At 37.6% G+C, this 20,633-nt stretch overlaps 3 protein-coding genes across 5 annotated transcripts; 2 read left to right on the forward strand and 1 right to left on the reverse strand.

The window, feature by feature from the left end:
* The first annotated feature begins 270 nt into the window (after positions 1-270).
* Positions 271-2,928, forward strand: LOC141718833 (receptor-like protein 54). Of its 3 annotated transcripts, none has more exons than XM_074521212.1 (2): positions 271-2,284; positions 2,495-2,928. In XM_074521212.1, the coding sequence occupies exons 1-2, from the start codon at positions 313-315 to the stop codon at positions 2,839-2,841; spliced, it is 2,319 nt and encodes a 772-aa protein (XP_074377313.1). In that variant the 5' UTR covers positions 271-312; the 3' UTR covers positions 2,842-2,928. The 3 variants fall into 3 exon arrangements, with proteins under 3 accessions (XP_074377313.1, XP_074377314.1, XP_074377312.1); XM_074521213.1 differs by having other exon boundaries at positions 271-1,506; positions 2,068-2,928; XM_074521211.1 differs by having other exon boundaries at positions 271-574; positions 680-2,928.
* Positions 2,929-6,983: 4,055 nt separating this feature from the next.
* Positions 6,984-9,440, forward strand: LOC141718834 (serine/threonine receptor-like kinase NFP). Its single transcript, XM_074521214.1, has 2 exons — positions 6,984-7,120; positions 7,215-9,440. Exon 2 carries the CDS (start codon positions 7,228-7,230, stop codon positions 8,584-8,586), a length of 1,359 nt encoding a protein of 452 aa, XP_074377315.1. The 5' UTR covers positions 6,984-7,120; positions 7,215-7,227; the 3' UTR covers positions 8,587-9,440.
* Positions 8,889-10,721, reverse strand: LOC141718829 (lysM domain receptor-like kinase 4). Its single transcript, XM_074521207.1, has one exon. It carries the CDS (start codon positions 10,719-10,721, stop codon positions 8,889-8,891), a length of 1,833 nt encoding a protein of 610 aa, XP_074377308.1.
* Positions 10,722-20,633: the final 9,912 nt, after the last annotated feature.

Below are 20,633 nucleotides of genomic sequence, written 5' to 3' on the forward strand. Positions count from 1 at the left end.
TATGGTGTATCTGGTCTGTGTTATGTTGCTGAGTTCAACTTATATGACCTCCAGTCTGTTTAGGTTCAACTGATGTGGAGTTGAATATTGACCTGGACCAGACTAAATGTTTATGCGCAGCACGTATAACACTGATGTGAGGTTCAGATTTAACATGGTGAGGTTAAAATGGACTAAACCAACTTTTAGTCTTTGAACCAGTCGTCAAGGACTCTAGTATATATGATTTTTAATATCTTATCTAGTATGAATATATAGATGAATATCATGCCTTTTTTCTTAGTTTGTTCCTTTCTACAAATATTTCCTGCCATGAAAGTTCAACTCATTACAATACTCTTAGCAGTACCATTGCTCAACATCTTACAGGGGTTAGGCATACTATCAGTTTCAAGCCACTGTCTTGTCGATCAGAAATCATTGTTGCTCCAGTTCAAAAATAATCTCAAGTTTAACTCAACCTTATCCTCCAAGCTAGTTCTTTGGAATCAAAGTACAGATTGCTGTACTTGGGAAGGTGTGACTTGCAGCACAAGCGGTAATTCAGGGCATGTTATTGGCCTAGATTTGAACAGTGAGTCGATCTCTGGTTGTCTACAAAATAGTACTCTGAGTAGCCTTTCTAATTTTCAGTATCTAGAGAGCCTGAATCTCGCTTTTAACAACTTCAGTTCTTCAGAGTTTCCTGCAGGTATATTCAGCCTCACCAGTTTGAAATATTTGAATTTGTCAACTTCCGGTTTCAGTGGAAAGATTCCAAGTTCGATTGCCAATCTTACTCAACTTGTTTATTTGGATTTCTGGACCAACAACTTTTCTGGTACAATTTCTTCCATTCACTTCGAAAATCTTGTCAATTTGGAATATATTGATCTTGGACTGAATTTATTGAGCGGGATTATTCCATCAAGTTTGTTTGCTCTGCCATCATTACGGAAACTTTTCCTCTCGTACAATAACTTTCACGGTTCACTGCCTAACTTTACAAACACACACTCTTCTCAGTTGGATACATTGTATTCAAGTTGGAACAATCTGAGTGGATCAGTTCCCAATTCTTTGTTTGAACTTCAGAGTTTTAGCCGTTTAACTCTGTCTCATAACAAACTTAGCGGTGAATTTAAGCTACAAAATCTCCATAGACTCGGTAATCTCACATATTTCAACCTCTCATTCAACAACTTGTCACTGGATTCAAGGCATAATAGTTCAAGCAAATTTTTGCCTCCTATGCTCAAAGAATTGAAATTGGCTTCATGCAGACTGCGGCAGTTTCCTGAGCTGAGGAACCTCCCTAGTCTTATCACTCTAGACCTTGCAGAGAACCAAATTCCTGGAGATATACCAAACTGGATCTGGAATGTAGGAAATGGAGGTCTACAATACTTAAATTTGTCTGTAAACCGGCTAGAGAAACTTGAAGAGCCTTATGTTATTCATAATCTATCATGGATTGACTTGCGCTCAAACCACCTACGTGGAAAACTTCCAATACCACCAAAAAAGGTTTACTTTTTGGACTACTCTAATAATTTCTTTAGTTCAGCAATCCCTACTAATATTAACCTCCCCGCTGCCATTTTCTTTTCTGTTTCAAGCAATAGACTTAGTGGTAATATTCCTGTGTCATTGTGTAGTGCCACTAACCTACAGCTTCTAGATTTGTCCAACAATCATCTGACCGGAAATCTACCATCATGTTTATTTACATTTAGCGATTCTCTAGGGGTACTGAAACTAGGAAATAACAGTCTCACTGGAAATATATCTGGAATATTTGAGAATGAATGTGCTTTACAAACAATAGATGTAAGTGGAAATCTCTTAAGAGGGACTGTTCCGGAATCTTTAGCAAAATGTGTCAATTTAGAGGTGTTAAACCTGGGGAACAATCAGCTAAATGATAGCTTTCCATGCTTTTTGAAAGACTCTCCACGATTGCACGTCCTCGTTCTGCACTCAAATGCATTCCATGGGGGCATCATGTGTAGAGAAAGAAATGGCAGCTGGGAGAATCTCCAAATTTATGATATAGCCTCTAATTACTTTACTGGAAATCTGTCACAGAATTTTGCAGTTTGGAAAGCTATGAAGGATGGTAGGAATGATGTCAATATCCTGGGTTTTCAGTTTTCTAGTTTCGGAAATTCACGCAAGACTTACCAAGATGCTGTGACAATTAACATCAAAGGGAAACAGTTGGAGCTGGTGAAGATCTTGAATATATTTACCTCCGTTGACATCTCAAACAATCATTTTGAAGGGAACATACCGCACACAATTGGTGAGCTTAAATCACTAGTCTCTCTCAACTTGTCACATAACACACTGTCAGGCTCAATCCCAAAATCCATTGGAACCCTGAAACTGCTTGAAACATTAGACCTTTCGATGAACAAGCTAACTGGAAAAATTCCGGCAGAACTAGGAGACATGTCATTCCTCGCGGTTTTAGACTTGTCAGATAATCAACTCACTGGAAAAATTCCTACAGGTAATCAAATTCAGACTTTTTCGGATGCTTCTTTTGAAAGAAACAAGGGATTATGCGGGGCTCCATTGCAGTTAAAATGCGGTGGTGTTCCAGTTATAACAGTAAATTATGATGAAGAGGATCCTGGTGAGAACATAAAGTGGGAGTTCGTTGCCCCCGAAGTTGGCTTTGCTGTCGGCCTAGGCATTGTCATACTGCCCCTTATATTGAATAAGAGATGGAGGTCTTTCTACTATGAACGCGTAGATCATATGCTTTTCAAGGTTTTTAGGATAAAACATCAAAAAAAGAATATTCATGGAAGAATAAAAAGTCGAGGCAGTAGAATTCAGAGAGCAAGGAACTAAGTTTGAAAATTAGAAACCACGGGTTTTTCAGCATCATTGTAGTTCGTGTTTCCTGTTTTCTCCTGAATAACATATGTATGTAGGAAATGTTTTAATGCGTAGTACATTATTTAACTTTCTGGTATCTGGGCAGACCTATGTTAAGAAAACAATCCCGAGGCAAATTGAAAGAAACCATCAAAATAATACATTATTTATAAGCTTTTGTTCAGTAAAGCTATTAAACTAGGAGTTGTGCATCAAAAAACTAAAGTGGCCTCAACCTTGGCATAGTCTGGCCTTTCTCCGTGACAACCTTAGCAAGAATGTAGCCTGTGTTTCACTCAGAGTCTAAAAGTCCATTTCTTTGACCTGTTCAGTGATGGCACGGCATCTGAAATCAATGACCTTGAGGTTTCAATAATCATCGAGGACGAGATTCTCAGGTTTCAATTAATACTAGGCAACAATAAAAGTATTCATTTTCCAGTTCTGTTAGATCTTTTCTGCCTGACACTAAGTTTTCCTCCCCGCATATGATTTGGAAGCTCTAACGGAGTAAGCTCTAGTTAATTTGTTAGAGTTTGAATGTTGATTACTTAATTGTGATACAGAAACATACAATGCATACAATTTGATCAAGTATGTGTCTCAGAAGACAATTGTGGATCTCTGGTTCTTCTTTCACTTTCTTCTTTTACATTAAGTGCAACTGCACTTTTGCTTGCACATTGGTTATAGGTTTTGATTTCCAAAATACAGAACAGACTTCTTCTAAGTCAACTCACTTCGAGGACATCGAGAGGGACCAGGCTGGCCACAATATGCTGACTTTGACTGTTCCAATTTAATAGAATAAGCCAATAAGGTTTTATTTACACATTTTTAAAGATTCCCAGGCTGTGAAGAATAATATAAGTTAGAAATTGAGATGGACTTTAAAGGTTCAAATACACTCAAATGTCAGAGCAATTTTATTTTATTTTTTTATAATAAGGATGTCAAGTTTACATGCATATAAGAAACTCTTTTAGAAATTCCTAGTTACTTGATTGATTACAAAAAAAAAATGCATGCCATGAAAAATCAACTCTTTGCGCTGCTACTATTGGTGGTAACCTTGTTAGACATCGTACTGGTTTCTTGGCAATGTCTCAATGATCAGAAAAGTTTGTTACTTCAATTCAAGAATAGTCTGAAGTTCAACTTAACATCATCAACCAAGTTGGTTTCCTGGAATCAAAGTACAGACTGCTGTACTGGGGAAGGTGTGACTTGCAACTTAAGTAGTAATACAGGTATGTTGCTGCCTTAGACATAAACTCAGAGTCCATCTATGGATGTCTACTCAACAGTACTTCAAGTAGTCTTTCTGGTTTTCAGTATCTTGAGAGTTTGAACCTCGCTTTTAACAACTTTAATTCCTCAATATTTCCTGCCGGGATATTCAGTCTCACTAATTTGAAATATTTAAATCTGTCAACTGCTGGTTTTCGTGGAAATTTTTCTGAGTTCCATTTCCAATCTTACTCAACTTGCTGACTTAGATTTTTGGGCCAACAATTTTTCTGGTATAATCTCTTCCACTCGGTTCCAAAATCTTGTTAATTTGAGATATATGGACCTAGGATCAAATTTATTGAATGGGACTATTGCTTCAAGTTTGTTTGCTCTCCCATCACTACTGACACTTTTCCTCTCTTACAACACCTTTCATGGTTCAGTGCCTAACTTTACAAACACACACTTCTCTCAGTTGGAAACACTCTACGCAAGTTGGAACAATCTGAGTGGATCAGTTCCCATTTCTCTATTTGATCTTAAATAATTAGCCGTTTCGCTCTGTCCCATAACAAACCTAGTGGTAAATAATAGTCTCATATTTTAGCCGTTCACCTCTGCCATATTTTAGCCGTTCACCTCTGCCATATTTTTTTCACTTTCAAGCAAAAGACTCAGTGGAGCTATCCCTGTTTCAGTGTGCAGTGGTATTAACCTAAAATTTCTTGATTTGTGTAACAATTATTTGATTGGTAATATACCATCATGTTTATCTTATTTAAGCAAAACTTTAGGGGTACTGAAACTTGGGATTAATAGTCTTACTGGAAATTTATCTCGAATATTTGGTAATGATTGTGGTTTAGAAACTCTAGATCTACGTGGAAATCTCTTAAAAGGAAGTGTTTCAGAATCTTTGGCAAACTGTGCCAAGCTAGAGGTGCTAAACCTTGGGGACAACCAGATAAATGATAGATTCCCATGCTTTTTGAAAGACTCTTTACATTTGCACGTCCTCGTTCTGCACTCCAACCTATTCCATGGGGGGATCACGTGTCAAGAGAGAAGTGGCAGCTGGAAAAATCTTCAAATTTATGATATAGGATCTAACCACTTCCCCCGGAATCTGTCACAAAGTTTCCCTCTTTGGAAAGCTATGAAGGATGGTAGGAATGATGTCAATATCCTAGGTTTCGAGTCTCTGAGGTTTGGCGGTCCACGGAAGAATTACCAAGATGCTGTGACAATTAGCATCAAAGGGAAACAGTTGGAGCTGGTGAAGATATTGAATATCTTCACTTCTATTGATGTCTCAAACAATCATTTTGAAGGGGATATACCACACACGATTGGTGAGCTTAAGACAATCAACTCACTGGAAGAATTCCTACAGGTAGTCAACTTCAGACATTTCCAGAGGCTTCTTTTAAAGGTAACAAAAAATTACCCGGGCCTCCATTGCATATAGATTGCAGCAGAACTCCACTTATAACAGCTGCTTATGGCAAAAGGGATCCTGGTGACAGCATAAAGTGGCAGTTTATTGGCCCCAAAGTTGGTTTTGTTGTCGGCCTGGGCATTGTCATACTTCCCCTTATCCTTTACACGAAATGGAGATCAGTCTACTATGAACGTGTAGATCATATTCTTTTTAAGGTTTTAAGTACGAAACACCAAAGGAAGAATATCCATGGAAGAATAAGACGTCTATACAGTACAATTCAGAGAGCCAGGAGCTAAGTTTGGGAAGATTTAATAAATACAAAAGACCTGGTGTAGTCTGTGTTTTCCTGTCTATCCTGATTCCTGGATAACTTGTGCATGTAAAAAATGTTTATTTGCATAGATTTATCTTTAAACATGACTGTTTTTTTTTTAAGTAAATCAAATCTACAAAGTTGTTAAAGTTCTCTAAACAAATCATATTGTGATGCTCTTTGCTTTCTTAGTTAAGAGAGAATGACACTCGACTTAAACTAAAGAGAGTTAAGATAAATGGAATAGGACACAATATGAAAAGAAGTCTATTGAGATTCTGTTTGCTGAAGGCCTTGATCAACACGCTGTAACATCTGTACATCCCTCACATGTTACACTTTGGCGAAGGTGCCATATCAGAGCAGTATTCTGATCACATACTTCGCCAGCTGGTTGTTGCTCTAAGATGCACCCGCCTTTCTCTGGCGATGGGATTAAGACAATTCCATTTTGAAGTGATTTTTCGCTGTGCAGCAAAAAGCTGAAATGGAGATAAATCAGGTGTAGGGTGGACGCTGGGACTTGGGAGTATGTAAACTTCTTTTTAAGGGAAAACCTTGATCACGTAACTAGAAACAACCAACAGGAGTAGGTTTCATGTAACAGTTATTGGTTAGTTTTATGTTAATTTAATATAAGTACACAGTATTAAGATCAAGACAATTCTTTGCCGTCCTTAATTAGTTTATTAAAACTGTCCTTTCTGCATTGGATTTCACGGCAGATATTACAGTAAATTCCAAGGAATAAAACACAAACCACTCAACTCTGGTCCAACCGAAAGAGTGGGCCTCCCTTATATTATTTAGTAGACCCTGGTGATTTAAATTAGAATGAATGTACCACTTGGACAACAACGCTGAAACCAGGCCTTCTTTACTGGCATTGACATATTGGCTGAGAGTTCGAGCTAAGCATTTTGAGATGGCTGCTTCTGTTTTCTCCTTGTTATATTTCTTCTTCGTGTTAAAACGTGTCTTTTCTCAGTCGACTGCTAATCCAGGTACAAACTTTTCATGCTTTTCTGAATCACCCGTTTTCTGTCAAACATATATTAGTTACAGAGCTAGGTCATCTGATTATATGAACATAGGAAATATATCAGATCTATTTGGAGTCAGCCGCTTGAGTATTGTCAAAGCGAATAACCTGTCTTCAGATGATGCAAAGCTAAAGCAGAATCAAATCTTACTCATACCAATTACCTGTAGTTGCAATGGCTCATCGTTCTTTTCTAACGTCACCTATCATATCAAGACAGGTGACAGCCTTTACTCAGCTTCAATTAACACATTCCAGAACCTCACAAATTATCATGATGTGCAAGAAATGAACCCTTTACTGAATCCTAATAGGTTGAAAATCGGCATGGAAGTTGTATTTCCTTTGCTCTGCAAATGTCCTAATAAAGCGCTTGAGGAGAAAGGAATCAAATATCTTATTACTTATGTATGGCAACCGGGGAATGGCATCTTGGCTGTAAGCTCTGCGTTTAATGCATCACCAGTTGATATTCTTACCGAAAATAACTACAGAAATTTTAGTGATGCAGTATGTCTTCCAGTTTTGATTCCAGTATCGAAAGTGCCAGTTGGTCTCTCTTCTTTGGGTGATCCCCACATGACCAAACTTGTGAATCTCATTATTGCTATTTTAGGCTCAGCAATAGCTTTTTTTATTTTGTCAGCCTTGGTTATCTACATTCATCGGTTATACGTGAAAAGGAAAATACTGAAAACAAATGTTTCATACACAGAATTTGTTCAATCGAAGAGCGGAAGTATTGAGCCTCAGATAATTAAGAGTAATCTACTGCTTAAGGTCTCAGGTTGTCTAGACAATCCAATAATATTTGATGAGAAGGTGATCAAGGAGGCAACGATGAACCTAAGTGATCAACATAGGATTGGGGGATCAGTGTACAAAGCAATGATCAACGGTGAGGTCTATGCTGTGAAAAAATTTAAAGATGCTACGGAAGAAATAAAAATATTACAGAGGTTAAATCATGCAAATCTGGTGAAGCTAATGGGTATATCATCTTGGAATGATGAAGATTGCTTTTTGGTTTACGAGTACGTTGAAAATGGATCACTTGATAATTGGTTATTTCCATCCTCACCATCTTCCTCAAACTTGCTTGCATTCCTTACCTGGACTCAGAGGTTAGATATAGCTCTAGACGTTGCCAATGGCCTACAATACATGCATGAACATTCGCAACCTAGCATAGTGCACATGGATATACGGACAAGTAACATACTTCTTAACTCCAATTTTAAGGCAAAAATCTCAAATTTCTACTCCGCCCAACCTGCTACTTGCTCAAAACAGCTTAAAGAAGATGTGTTTGCTTTTGGAGTTATTCTCTTTGAATTACTTTCGGGGAGGAAGGCCATAGAGAAAAGCAATAATGGTGAAACTCTGAAGGTATGGGATAAAATAAGAGGGGTTTTGGAAATTGAAGAGAAGAGAGCGGAGAAGCTAGAGAGGTGGATGGACGAAAAATTGCAGGGCTCGTACCCTATTGATACTGCTCTGAATTTAGTACATCTAGCTAATGCTTGCACGTTAGACATATATATAGCCAGACCAACTATGACAGAGATAGTCTTTAATCTCTCATTTCTCCGACAATCATCTCCTGAGATGTATGAAGGGTCTTGGATGTCAGGATCAGAGCCAGTAGAATCTTCTGAAGTCTTTAGTCCTATAATAGCTCGTTAAGTCATATTTCCTTGACAAAAACTCGTTTAGACCTTTTGTTTGCTTGTTTTTGTGTATAGTTTTCTTATGTGTAGAGATGTAAGAACATAATTTGTGAATATAGAAACCATTTCAAAGCGACCTTAGTGTTGGAGTGGTGATAACTTGTAAATGGATGATACAACTTCAATTTTTTAACATAATTAATCTTTTCAAACAACCATTAAAATGAGATTTACTCATGTGCAGATCACATCTATATATTCACAAATAATTGGAAATTCATACACAATATAAAGAGGCTCTGAAGTTTTGGAGAACTGCTACATGGATGAGAATTCTGGTCTCAGAGCATCCATCTGGATCTTCATCAGAGTTGAAACCACTTTAGACGCAGACAATCGTCTCGAGGGTTCCACTTGTAAACAGGCGACACTTAAGTTTATCATCCGCATCATCAAATCAGTTTGATCAATTATGTAACCAAGTGGATGCTCCATCTGCAGACAGGGGTCGATGAATTCCTGAAGCTTAGTTTCGGTATCTCCTTCATTCATAATTGCAAGTACTGCTTCAGACAGCAATATTTCTTCTCCATCCTGCTTCCAAACAACTTCTCTACCTGTAATCAATTCCAGCAGAACAACCCCGAATGCATAAATATCCACCTTGGGTGACACCATGTTAGCTTCTAAGTATTCGGGTGCCTTGTAGCCTTTTGTCTCCATAGAAAATTTAATGGAGGAGTTTCCATTTTCTCCTGTGTCCGCTGATCTTGCTAAGCTGAAGTTAGCAATTTTGGCTCTTAGATCTCTATTGAGTAATATATTGCTACTATTGATGTCCTTGTGCACATATGCTGGACTGGTGAAGTTATGCAGATACAAGAGTCCATTAGCTACATCCAGAGCAATACGAATTCTGCAATTCCAACTATGAATATTAGGGCTAGTCTTTTTCCTGAGCCATTCCTTCAAGCAACCATTTTCCATTAGCTCATAAACAAGATACAACATATTACCATGCTCACAGGCGCCATATAGTGCAATCAAGTTAAAGTGGTTGATCCTCTTGAGAATGTGAACCTCTCTAGAAATATCCCTGCTCATCCTTTTAACGGCTAACATCTTCCCACGAAGAACCCCGTGATAAACAGAAGTGCCCAATTTGTTCTCAGGGCTAAAATTTTCAGTGGCCTCCTCTAACTCATCAAAATCAAACACTTTTAAGCAATTTTGGTCAACATGATGAGCAACACCAGCTAAAAGATCTCGTGGTAATTCCCTTTTCTGCTTTGTATGATCATATGCTCTATGTTTGCTACGCGTATAGAATAGAAACAATACTAAACAGAAAACAGCGACAGAAATACCAGTTACAATTCCAGTGAGAACTACCTTCTTTGATTTTAAAGAGGAAGACTTAATTCTTGTTCGAGGGCCTACAGGCTCCTTTTCCAATGGAATCAGTATAGTTGTTTCCCCATAAAGAACTGATGCTTCTTCAGATAGCCCATTGGCATAAGTTACACCTGTTCTCTTTACTTTGAAACTGTCACTGATTTGTGTTACAGTTTCATCATCAATAACTCCATATGTCAGAAGAAAATTTATGCCATCAATTTGTTGTTTCTTTGTCGGACAGGCACATCTAAGAGGTATCTGCAATTTGGTGCCAATCTTCAACTCCAATGGATCATAAGGATTTTGACGACTAACAGAATCACAAGTTGTCAAGGCCTGAAAATTATTGGTAGACACTGTATAATAGGTGTCATGTTCAGCAAGAATATAGGAGGTGTCAGCCTGATAGTATTGACCAGAACATGAACAAGTAATAGGAACAATCACTTCTACGTTCGGTTTAAAGACTGCAAATTTAGAAACATTGTTAATTCGAGCAAGCTCTGACGGGTCTGAAGATGTGAGCTTGGATATGTTGGCCACTGAAGCATAAGGAGGTTGAGGTCTGAAGGTTAAAAAAGCCCGGCATGGTTTCTTTTCACCATTACACGTGTAAAGAAAAGCCGGAGATGGACCTGCTTCATCAGTGCTATTGCAGTCCCACACCGACGGACCTGAGTAATTTTGTTGGGCATATACACCTGAAATTAAAATCCCAACGAGTATGAACAAATTTAGAGAAAACTGATACATGTCAAACTACAATTCTTCAATATATCTAATAACAGACGAGTGTTTGTAATTATGAGAGCAGAAACTGTTTTTTTTTTTCTGTGAAGTATAAGGTAGGCTCCAAAAATGTTGTAGTTGCAATGTACTTGACTTTGATAAGCATGTATTTGCAAGTTCTTTATATGTCTAGAATCTAATATATCGGATGCAAACAAAAAACAACTTTTTAATATCAGTGTATTTGAATTATACAAAGGGAGTTTCTCCATCTTTACAAGCATGCCCTTTCGAATAACGACCAAACCCAAATGATTAACAAAGACCTCACATTTAATAGTAAGTGAAAGTGGAAACTATTGAGTTATATGATTAGTATATTTGCTCATGACACATTGACATGGACAACTAAACTAAATGGAGCGCAGCCAAGAATAATCAACGTATACGTTGTTGTCAGCTGGAAGTTGGAACACAAGAGGAAAATGTGATGATAGTAACTGTTTCTCTATACTATAGATGTAAACACTATGTTACAGCAGTTTAAAACATCATGAATCTGTTGATGACAGAATTGAAAAATAGAAATCATGGGTACGGCTCAGAATGGGCTAAACATGAGCGTGGTTGCTATTGTTCGTCGTGCTTTTATTTACTAGAATATGACTGCTTGATTGATGGGATCACTCAACCTCGGATTTAAAAAAGATTTACGAGAACATATTGAGTAGGAAGACGAATGCAGCGAGCAATTCTAGCTGCTTCACCTGTGTCTTAACTAAAAAGAAGAGTACAAGTGATCTGGTCATCCGGGTGACAAAGTCACCTCTGCCGAGTACGGGAAGTCTCTGTTAGGTGTGGTTGATAATACAATGTAAGGAATGAGAGAGAGTAATCTCATAACAAATTAGTTGTGCCTGCTTCTCAGTAGTTGACTTCAATGAGCGTGAATGTACAATGCATCACCTCAATTTTTTTAAAATCAACTTCTCCGCAACCAAACAAAAAACAGCTTTTAAAGACCAGATCTCTCAGTATAACATTAAATCTGAATTAATCAAAGGGTGTTGTACAGTTTACCATATCCACCGGCCAACCCAAATAATGAACGAAGTCTCACATAGAAGAAAAAAAAATGATTCTGTTGATTAATACTTGAGGTGAATGGTGGATGATATTGGATAGGTTGTACATAAATGATTCAAGACTCGAAGAAGCTAATAAGAAACATTCGTAACAAAATTAAGCCTCGTCTTCTTTCACTCCTCTCTGTTGTTACTTCTTCACATTATCCCTTTGTTATCATTATAAATCAGTCTCGTAACTTAACTAATCAACTTGTTTAGTTCACACGTACACAGCATCATACAAAATATGTCATTCTGTCGAATTAATGTATTCCTGCAAAGCGCACCCGCACTTGTATCCATGCTTCTTTGGGTAGAAGAGTTGGGACTCAACACAGCAATAAAATTATGATGGCATGTTAAAAGACTGATTATACGGAAAGATGTTCTGCTTTTGTTAAAATATGAGATTCAGACTCAAACAAAATAACGAACACAATACATCATGATAACAATCTTCATTACTGAATACAAGTTTTATATCTCCATACTAACTCACATGAAATGATCAGATTAATCAAAGAGATACAGCGAGATTGTGAGAGAGAGAAAAGAGAAGAGAGATCTACTGATTACATTCTCTAAATTGAAATGTTTGGGCTTAAGATTCTAACTAACTAACTGACTGTTCTTTCCTTGGTTTTATACTAATTCTGAACTTAAGCTTGAAATTACAAAAATGCCCTTTCACTAATTATCAATCAGTTGAGCTGAGCTGTCATTCTCCTCTGCATTGACCTCGTGACTTAATCTTGTGTCAATATTCTCAACAGCCTCCCTCAAACTAGGCTGACATTGACTCATGCCTAGTTTGGACAGATCTCACCAAAATGTTGAGAATGTAGTATTTTTGTAAACACATCAGCAATCTGATCATTAGTTGGTAGATATGCTATTTGTATTAATCCCTCTAAAACCTTGTCTCTTGTAAAATGCACATCTATTTCGATGTGTTTTGTTCTCTCATGCTGCACAGGGTTTTTAGCAATATGAATTGCACTTTGGTTATCACAGTGAAGTGTCACAGGTTTCAATCTCTTAATTCCAAGTTCATCCAGCAGTCTAACTAACCATGTTACTTCTGATGCAGCATTGGACATAGCTCTGTATTCAGCTTCAGAAGAGTTTTTAGATATGGTTCCCTGTTTTTTAGATTTCCAGCTCACGGGTGACTTTCCAAGTAACATCACATATCCAGATATAGATCTTCTACTATCTAAGCAAGCACCCCAATCAGAATCAGAGAAAGCCTGAAGTGTAAGCTGTTCTTCTGCTCTAAGTACTATCCCTTGTCCAGCAGTTGAACCTACATACTTTAAAGTATGACAGAGTGCTTGAAAATGAGACTCCCTTGGTTCTTGAAGAAACTGACTTAAATGCTGAACAGTATAAGACAAGTCAGGTCTTGTATTAGTGAGAAAATTCAATTTTCCCACTAAACATCTGTATAAAGTAGGATCTGCATACAATTCTCCTTCATCTGCTTTCAATTTCAGATTCAATGGCAAGGGTGTAACCACAGTCTTATCAATTACAATTCCAGCATCCCTTGCTTCTTGCAATAATTCTTTTGTAAACTTCTTCTGTGACATTGAGATTCCAGATTCAAGATATCCAATTTCTATTCCCAGAAAATAACTCAATCTTCCTAAGTCCTTAATACTAAAAGTATCATGAAGATGTTGTTTGACTCCCTAAATTTCAACAGCATCATTTCCAGTTATAATGATATCATCCACATAAACAGCTATAATTGTGATATAATGCAGTCTTTTCTTAATGAACAATGAATAGTCATTTTTGGATTGAATATAATCTTTGAACTGCAGTTCCCCCACTAACTTAGCAAACCATTGTCTGGAAACTTGTTTTAGACCATACAATGATTTGATAAGTTTGCAGACAAGATTTGGAGAAGTCTGAAATCTAGCTGGAGGTAACATATACACTTCTTCATGGAGATCTCCATGTAAGAAAGCATTGTTAATATCAAGCTGATGCAAATCCCAGTGTCTATAAGCTGCAATAGCCAATAAACATCTAACTGTGGTCATCTTTACAACTGGAGAAAATGTCTCCTGATAGTCTATCCCCCACTGTTGATTGTACCCTTTAGCCACCAATCTTGCTTTAAACCTTTCTATACTTCCATCTGCCTTAAGTTTAATCTTGTAAACCCATTTTGAACCTATTGGCTTTTTACCAGGAGGGAGAAGTACCATTACCCAGGTTTTGTTATCTTGGAGAGCCTAAATTTCCTTATTCATAGCTTCTACCCATCTATAGTCCTTAGAAGCTTCCTCATAGGTAGTGGGTTCTCTTAGATCCTCAGAAATGGCAATAAAAGCATGAGAAACAGGAGATAAGTATTGAAAGGATACCAAATTACACCAATGACTGTGTTCAGGGAAATCAGTTTTGTTATATGCATTATTGCAAACAAAATCATGTAAGTGAGATGGTGGTTTAATAATTCTGGTACTCTTTCTAGGTGGAGTAGGAGATTGTGATGGGATGGTAGAGTTCGATGTATCAATATCTGAAGTAGAAGACTCAGATTCAGCTGCTGCAGTATTTGGTGTAGGAGTTTGTAACATAGTTGGCAATAAATCTTGGTCGAAATAATAAGACTCTGTACTAGCTGGTAAGAAGAATGGAATCAAAGGTTGATGTGTAGATTTAGGTATGTTAAAGGGGAAATGTTGTTCATGAAAAACAACATCTCTAGAAACCTGTATTTTTCTTGTTTCTAAATTCAAGACTTTATAGCCCTTCTGATTTGGAGGGTATCCTATAAAGACATGTGGCTGGAGCAAACTTTGATCTATATTGTGTAGAAGTAGAGACAAAACAGAGACACCCAAACACTCTTAAGTAATCTAAGTCAGGGGCTTGGTGGTGAAATTTCTCATAAGGACTAATATTGGATAATGACTGAGAAGGCATTCTGTTTATCAAATGAGCAGCACATAAAACACAATCACCCCAATGTACAGAGGGTAACTGAGATTGAAAAAATAATGCTCTAGAAGTCTCTAATAAGTGCCTATGTTTTCTTTCTACTACACCATTCTGTTGTGGTGTGTTAACACAACTCCTTTGATGAAAAATTCTTTTCCTCAAATAAAACTGCTTCAATTCCCCATCACATAATTCATGAGCATTATCAGTTCTAATACTTTTAACTACCAAAGAAGGAAATTGTCTTTCAACAAAAGCAACAAAGTCAATAAGAACTTGGACCACATCAGATTTATAATGCAACAGAAAAACCCAAGTCATTCTTGTAAAATCATCCACTATTGTCAAGAAAAACTTACAACCATTATGAGTTTGTTCTCTATAAGGTCCCCAAACATCTATATGTAACAACTGAAGTGCAGCAGAAGTTTTAATAGAACTAGATTGAAAAGAATTTCTCACTTGTTTAGCTGCGGGACAAATTTGACAAATATGATCAATCGAGCAAGATGCAGAAAATTCTGATGTGAGAAGATGCAATGAAGATATGGGCATGTGCCCCATTCTGAGATGCCAAAGCTTGATTTTATTTGTGTCTTTAGAACTGTTGACAGCAGCACCAGCCATACTAAGTGAAGAATGCGGAATTTGTGTACTAGAATCTTCGAAATGATACAACCCAGCTTTGAATTTACCAAGAAGCATTCTCTGGATTGAAGTGGTCTGAAGAAAACAAGCATCATCAGTAAATGTAACTGTACCTTTTAGATCCTTGCAAAGCTTGGGAATAGAGATCAAGTTGTACTTGAATTCAGGAACATATAACACATCATACAGTGTAATGTGATTATCCAATTTAACTATCCCAGTTTGGCTTATTAAAACTTGCTTACCATTAGGAATCACAATATGATTTGATCCTTGAACTGGTTTGATATTTGTGAATAATGCAATATCACAACACATGTGATCAGTGGCACCACTATCCACTATCCAACTCTGAGAAAAAGAAGACAGGAAACACATTTTACCTGCTACATAAGCTGCTTTATTGTGTGCATTGTCTTCATTTGTATCCACATGTTTATTCTTTCTAAGTAGTTGTAACAATTGTTGATATTGAGTTGGAGTAAATCCCATGTTATTATCAGCATTGAGATTGTCATCCTTCTGTCCTTCACAAGCATTAGCAAATATTTTCCTTTCTTTGAAGTTTTGTGGATATCCATGTATTTTATAGCATCTTTGAATGCTATGTCCAGGGACTTTACAATGGTCACAATAGTATGAAATCCTGCCTTTTCCACTATCATAATTTCCCCCAATGTTCTGCCTATTATATCCATGTTGCTTGTATTTGTCAGGGAAATTTCTCCTATTAGCAGCAAAAGCCATTACTCCCTCGTGGGGATGAGAATTTTGATTGAGTTTCTTATGATTTTCCTCCTGAAGCAACAGCCTATAGGCATGAGAAATTGTAGGTAGAGGACTCATTACCAAGATACTACCCCTGATTACCTCAAAACCATCGCTCAATTTCATCAAGAACTCAACCAATCTCCTATCATCTTGAGATTTAACAAGTTTCTGAGTTATAGAACAAGCACACTGAGCACACTCACAACTTGGTATAGGATCAATTGAATCAAGTTGATCCCATATCATTTTTATCTTTGTATAATATGTTGAGATACTATCTTGACCTTGTCTGACTTCATGTAAAGCTTGTTGTAAAGAAAACAGTAAAGTGCCAAAAGTCTGTCCATACCTTTCTTCCAAATTCACCCAAATGTCCCTTGCACTCTTAAAGTACAACACACTTCTAGCTATACTCTGATCAAGCACTCCCAATAACCAAGAAATCAACATACTATTACATCTATCCCAAGCCTTATATGCATCATCATCCACATGAGGTTTTTCTATAGATCCATCTATAAAACCTGTTTTATTCTTTGCTGTCAAACTTAATAACATAGATCTCTTCCAATCAGTATATCCAGTACCATCAAACTGAGTTGAGACTAACTTCATACCAGGATTATCAGAAGGATGTATATAGTATGGTGATGTAGGATTCTGTGAAATATCAATTGTTGCAGCCATTTTCTATCGCTAATTCAAGAGTTTCAAGAATAATTTGATAACTCTAATTGTGAAATGATGTTAAGAAAGAAACAATGAACACTGGCAACAAATTTTACGATCTAAAACGTAATCGTACTAAAATCAATTCACAAGATATGTATCACTGATCAACAAGAACAATCAAGAAGACAAATAGGACTTATAAAAACAATCAACAACAATCAAGAAGAAACATCTTAACGAATCAATGATATGAATCTGAGTACTAAAATCGAAGATAACGCACTAGAATCGAAAAGAAAAAATAATCTTAGAACATATCACCAAAGAAAATACCTCAATTAAGTCGATTCTGAAGAAATTTTTGAGAAAAAAAAACAACGATCATATACTCATCGTCAACAATCTCAATTACCAATCCAAGATCGAGACCCACAGCTCTGATACCATGTTGAAATATGAGATTCAGACTCAAACAAAATAACGAACACAATACATCATGATAACAATCTTCATTACTGAATACAAGTTTTATATCTCCATACTAACTCACATGAAATGATCAGATTAATCAAAGAGATACAGCGAGATTGTGAGAGAGAGAAAAGAGAAGAGAGATCTACTGATTACATTCTCTAAATTGAAATGTTTGGGCTTAAGATTTTAACTAACTAACTGACTGTTCTTTCCTTGGTTTTATACTAATTCTGAACTTAAGCTTGAAATTACAAAAATGCCCTTTCACTAATTATCAATCAGTTGAGCTGAGCTGAGCTGTCATTCTCCTCTGCATTGACCTCGTGACTTAATCTTGTGTCAATATTCTCAACAGCTTTAAAACTGCTATCATATTTGTAATCTCGTGTGAACTTCTTCACCGAATTGAAGAAAAACAAAACCTCATTAACGGCATTGCTTTGTCTTTTCTCGTGTGTTTGATTCATATAGGTTTTTTTATTAGACTAAACACATAAAGCTTATTAATTAGACTTAACTATTGGACGCAGGACACAAGATAAAAATCCAAGATGACTTAATTTGAAAGCAGCCGTGGGATTTTCACTAAACTATAAATATAGAGCCACTAACTCATTTGTAGAGTTTGGATCATTGAATAAAGAAAAGATTTATTTTAATATTATTCTCGTATATTTGATAAATATTCGGGTACATTATTTGGCGCTAGAAGGAGTTTTATTCCTGAATGCCAACGAAACCATGATTGTAGAGGAGATCGATCCGCAAGAAACTAGACCGATACTACCAACAGATGTAACGGCGGAGATCCTCACCGTTCCTGAGTGCCACGACGATCAAGGATCGTCGAAGCAACCGGCGTTATAGCCGAGATGTTTGTTCCCTCTACCAGAGAGAACGACCACTTGGAAAACCCTATGGCTCGACCTCTTTGACTGTTTGTCCGACCCCCTATCATTTTTGAACACTTTAGATGGTCGAATGACATTTTTTGGACACTCCCAAATTGCCCTATGCCAATTCTTCTCCACGTGTTTGCAGGGCACGATACTCCATTGGTATAACAATCTACCCCCCGATCAATCGACTCTTGTTCCATCCTCAAAAGCAAATTCCAAGCTCGTTTTTCCAACAATTACAAGGGAAAAAAGGTCACGACATCCCTAATGAGCATGTACCAACGATCAAACGAGAGTCTCCGAAGTTTTTAACATGATTCAGAGAAGAAATTGCAGAAATCCCAGATTTCATAGTACATACGACCGTAAATTTTCTGACAGCGGGTATCGACAAGTCTTGACACAGCCTAATCCTTGAGGAAATTTTTGAGAAGCGTCCAAAACCTCTACAAGAGGCTTTCCAAATCATCGAATATCGTATGATACTACAAGAGGCGACGAGTTGTATATAGTCTCCACGATGTTCATCGAGATACGAGCGTTGTCGCAACTATAGTCCAAGATCTCTTACGAGAAAACGACGACAAGACCGCCGTCAGTCTCCGAAAAGTAGAGCAATCGAGTACCCCTTAAGAGACAGGAGAGAGAGATATTGGCAACCCCTCCCCCGTACAGACAAAGAGTTTACCACGCTTAATACAGAAACAGGAACAATTCTAGCCGTGCTAAAAATAGAGCCAGATTATCGCCCACCAAGGCCCATAAAACTCGGCCGACTCCCGAGCTCAAGTTATTGTGACTACCACGAGGATACCGGTCACACGACTGAACAATGCTTCCAGTTGAGTAACCCCATTGAGAGAAAATTTGTCGAGGATAGTTAGTCCACTATGCAAGCAAGAAGGCACGCATCGCCATGACCGGAGACATGCTGAAGATAGTCATTGATGTGATATTCGGAGGCATAGGCGCGTCTAATAACTCTCGTAAGATATATGCTCGTGTAGTGCTCAATATCAACCCCTCTCCGGCGAAACGCCCCTGTACGAACCCTTCCCTTGTCATATCATTTTCCCATGACGACTATTACCCAGCCTCATCGAAGATCATCAAGATGCTCTTGTAATAACCACTCGCGTGGGGACTAACATCATCAAAAAGATGCATATCGACAATGGAAGCTGGGTAGACATTTTGTACCATCACGCCTTTGCGCGCATGGACATCAGGGATTACAATCTTGAAAATTCTTGCACCTCACTGTACCATCGACATGCCAGTTCTATTCGGTTCTCCTATATGTCAGATTTGAAAGGTAGTGAAATTTCATGTGGTGAGCGCCTCGTCCAGTTTCAATGCCATCCTAGAAATGACAACAATAAAAGCTTTAATAGTAATCACATCTATCACCCACTTGAAAATGAAGTTTCCCACGGAATTTGGGGTCGGGAAAGTTATTAGAGATCAGGCCGTCGCTCGCTAATGTTACTTAACAATAATCTCCCTGAGAGCCAAGCAATACAATAAAATGGAAGTCAACCAAGTCCTCGACATCGACCCCGGAGAGATGATCGGCATCCCTGTAAGTAACTCGTGATCTTCGGTCGAGGAAATGGAGGAAATCGAGGTCGTTGAAGGAGTCCCCGATAAGGTGACTCGCCTAGGAAAAAATCTAACAAATCATCTTAAATTCAAAATAACGAATCTCATCCATGATTTTGCAGACATTTTTTCCTAGGATCCTAAAGACATGGCGGGTATTTACGAGATTTTAGCTCGACATTCGCTACATATTAGTAAAAACATAACCCCAATAAGGTAGAAACGACGCATATTCTCTGAAGAAAAAAAGTCGGTCATTGATCAAGAGATAGATAGACTCCTCTCAGCAGGCTTCATCGCACCTGTCAAGTTCCCTACGTGGATTTCCAATATTATTTTGGTCAAGAAAAGTAACAACAAGTGGAGAATGTGCATCAACTATTCTGACGTCAATAGGGCGTGTCCGAAGGACTTTTATCCTCTGTAGAACATCGATCAACTCATCAACGCCACATCAGGCAATAAACTCTTATCATTTATGGATGCCTTCTCAGGGTACAATCAGATAAAAATGGATAATCAAGATTGGGCACAAATAGATTTCATCACGCATAGAGGTGTCTTTGGGTACAGAGTCATACCCTCTGGTCTCATCAACGCCGGTGTTCTGTTCTAGTAAACCATGGACACTATTTTTGGAGCTTGGATTGGGAGGAACATGTTGATTTATGTTGACGATATGATCTCCAAGTCGATCAAAGCTTCAGACCACGTGAAAGACCTCCGTGAAACCTTTGAAAATTCGAGAACACACAATATGCGCCTAAATCCGGCCAAGTGTT

Source organism: Apium graveolens, chromosome 4 (assembly GCF_009905375.1).
Source record: "Apium graveolens cultivar Ventura chromosome 4, ASM990537v1, whole genome shotgun sequence".
Taxonomy (NCBI): Eukaryota; Viridiplantae; Streptophyta; class Magnoliopsida; order Apiales; family Apiaceae; genus Apium; species Apium graveolens.

Bases quoted from the DNA above. Each gene is read 5' to 3' on its own strand.
- LOC141718834 (XM_074521214.1), top strand. From the start codon at position 7,228: ATGGAAGTTGTATTTCCTTTGCTCTGCAAATGTCCTAATAAAGCGCTT.
- LOC141718829 (XM_074521207.1), bottom strand. From the start codon at position 10,721: ATGTATCAGTTTTCTCTAAATTTGTTCATACTCGTTGGGATTTTAATT.
- LOC141718833 (XM_074521211.1), top strand. From the start codon at position 313: ATGAAAGTTCAACTCATTACAATACTCTTAGCAGTACCATTGCTCAAC. The intron at 575-679 runs GTGAGTCGATCT...TCAGTTCTTCAG, and splicing joins TATTGGCCTAGATTTGAACA to AGTTTCCTGCAGGTATATTC.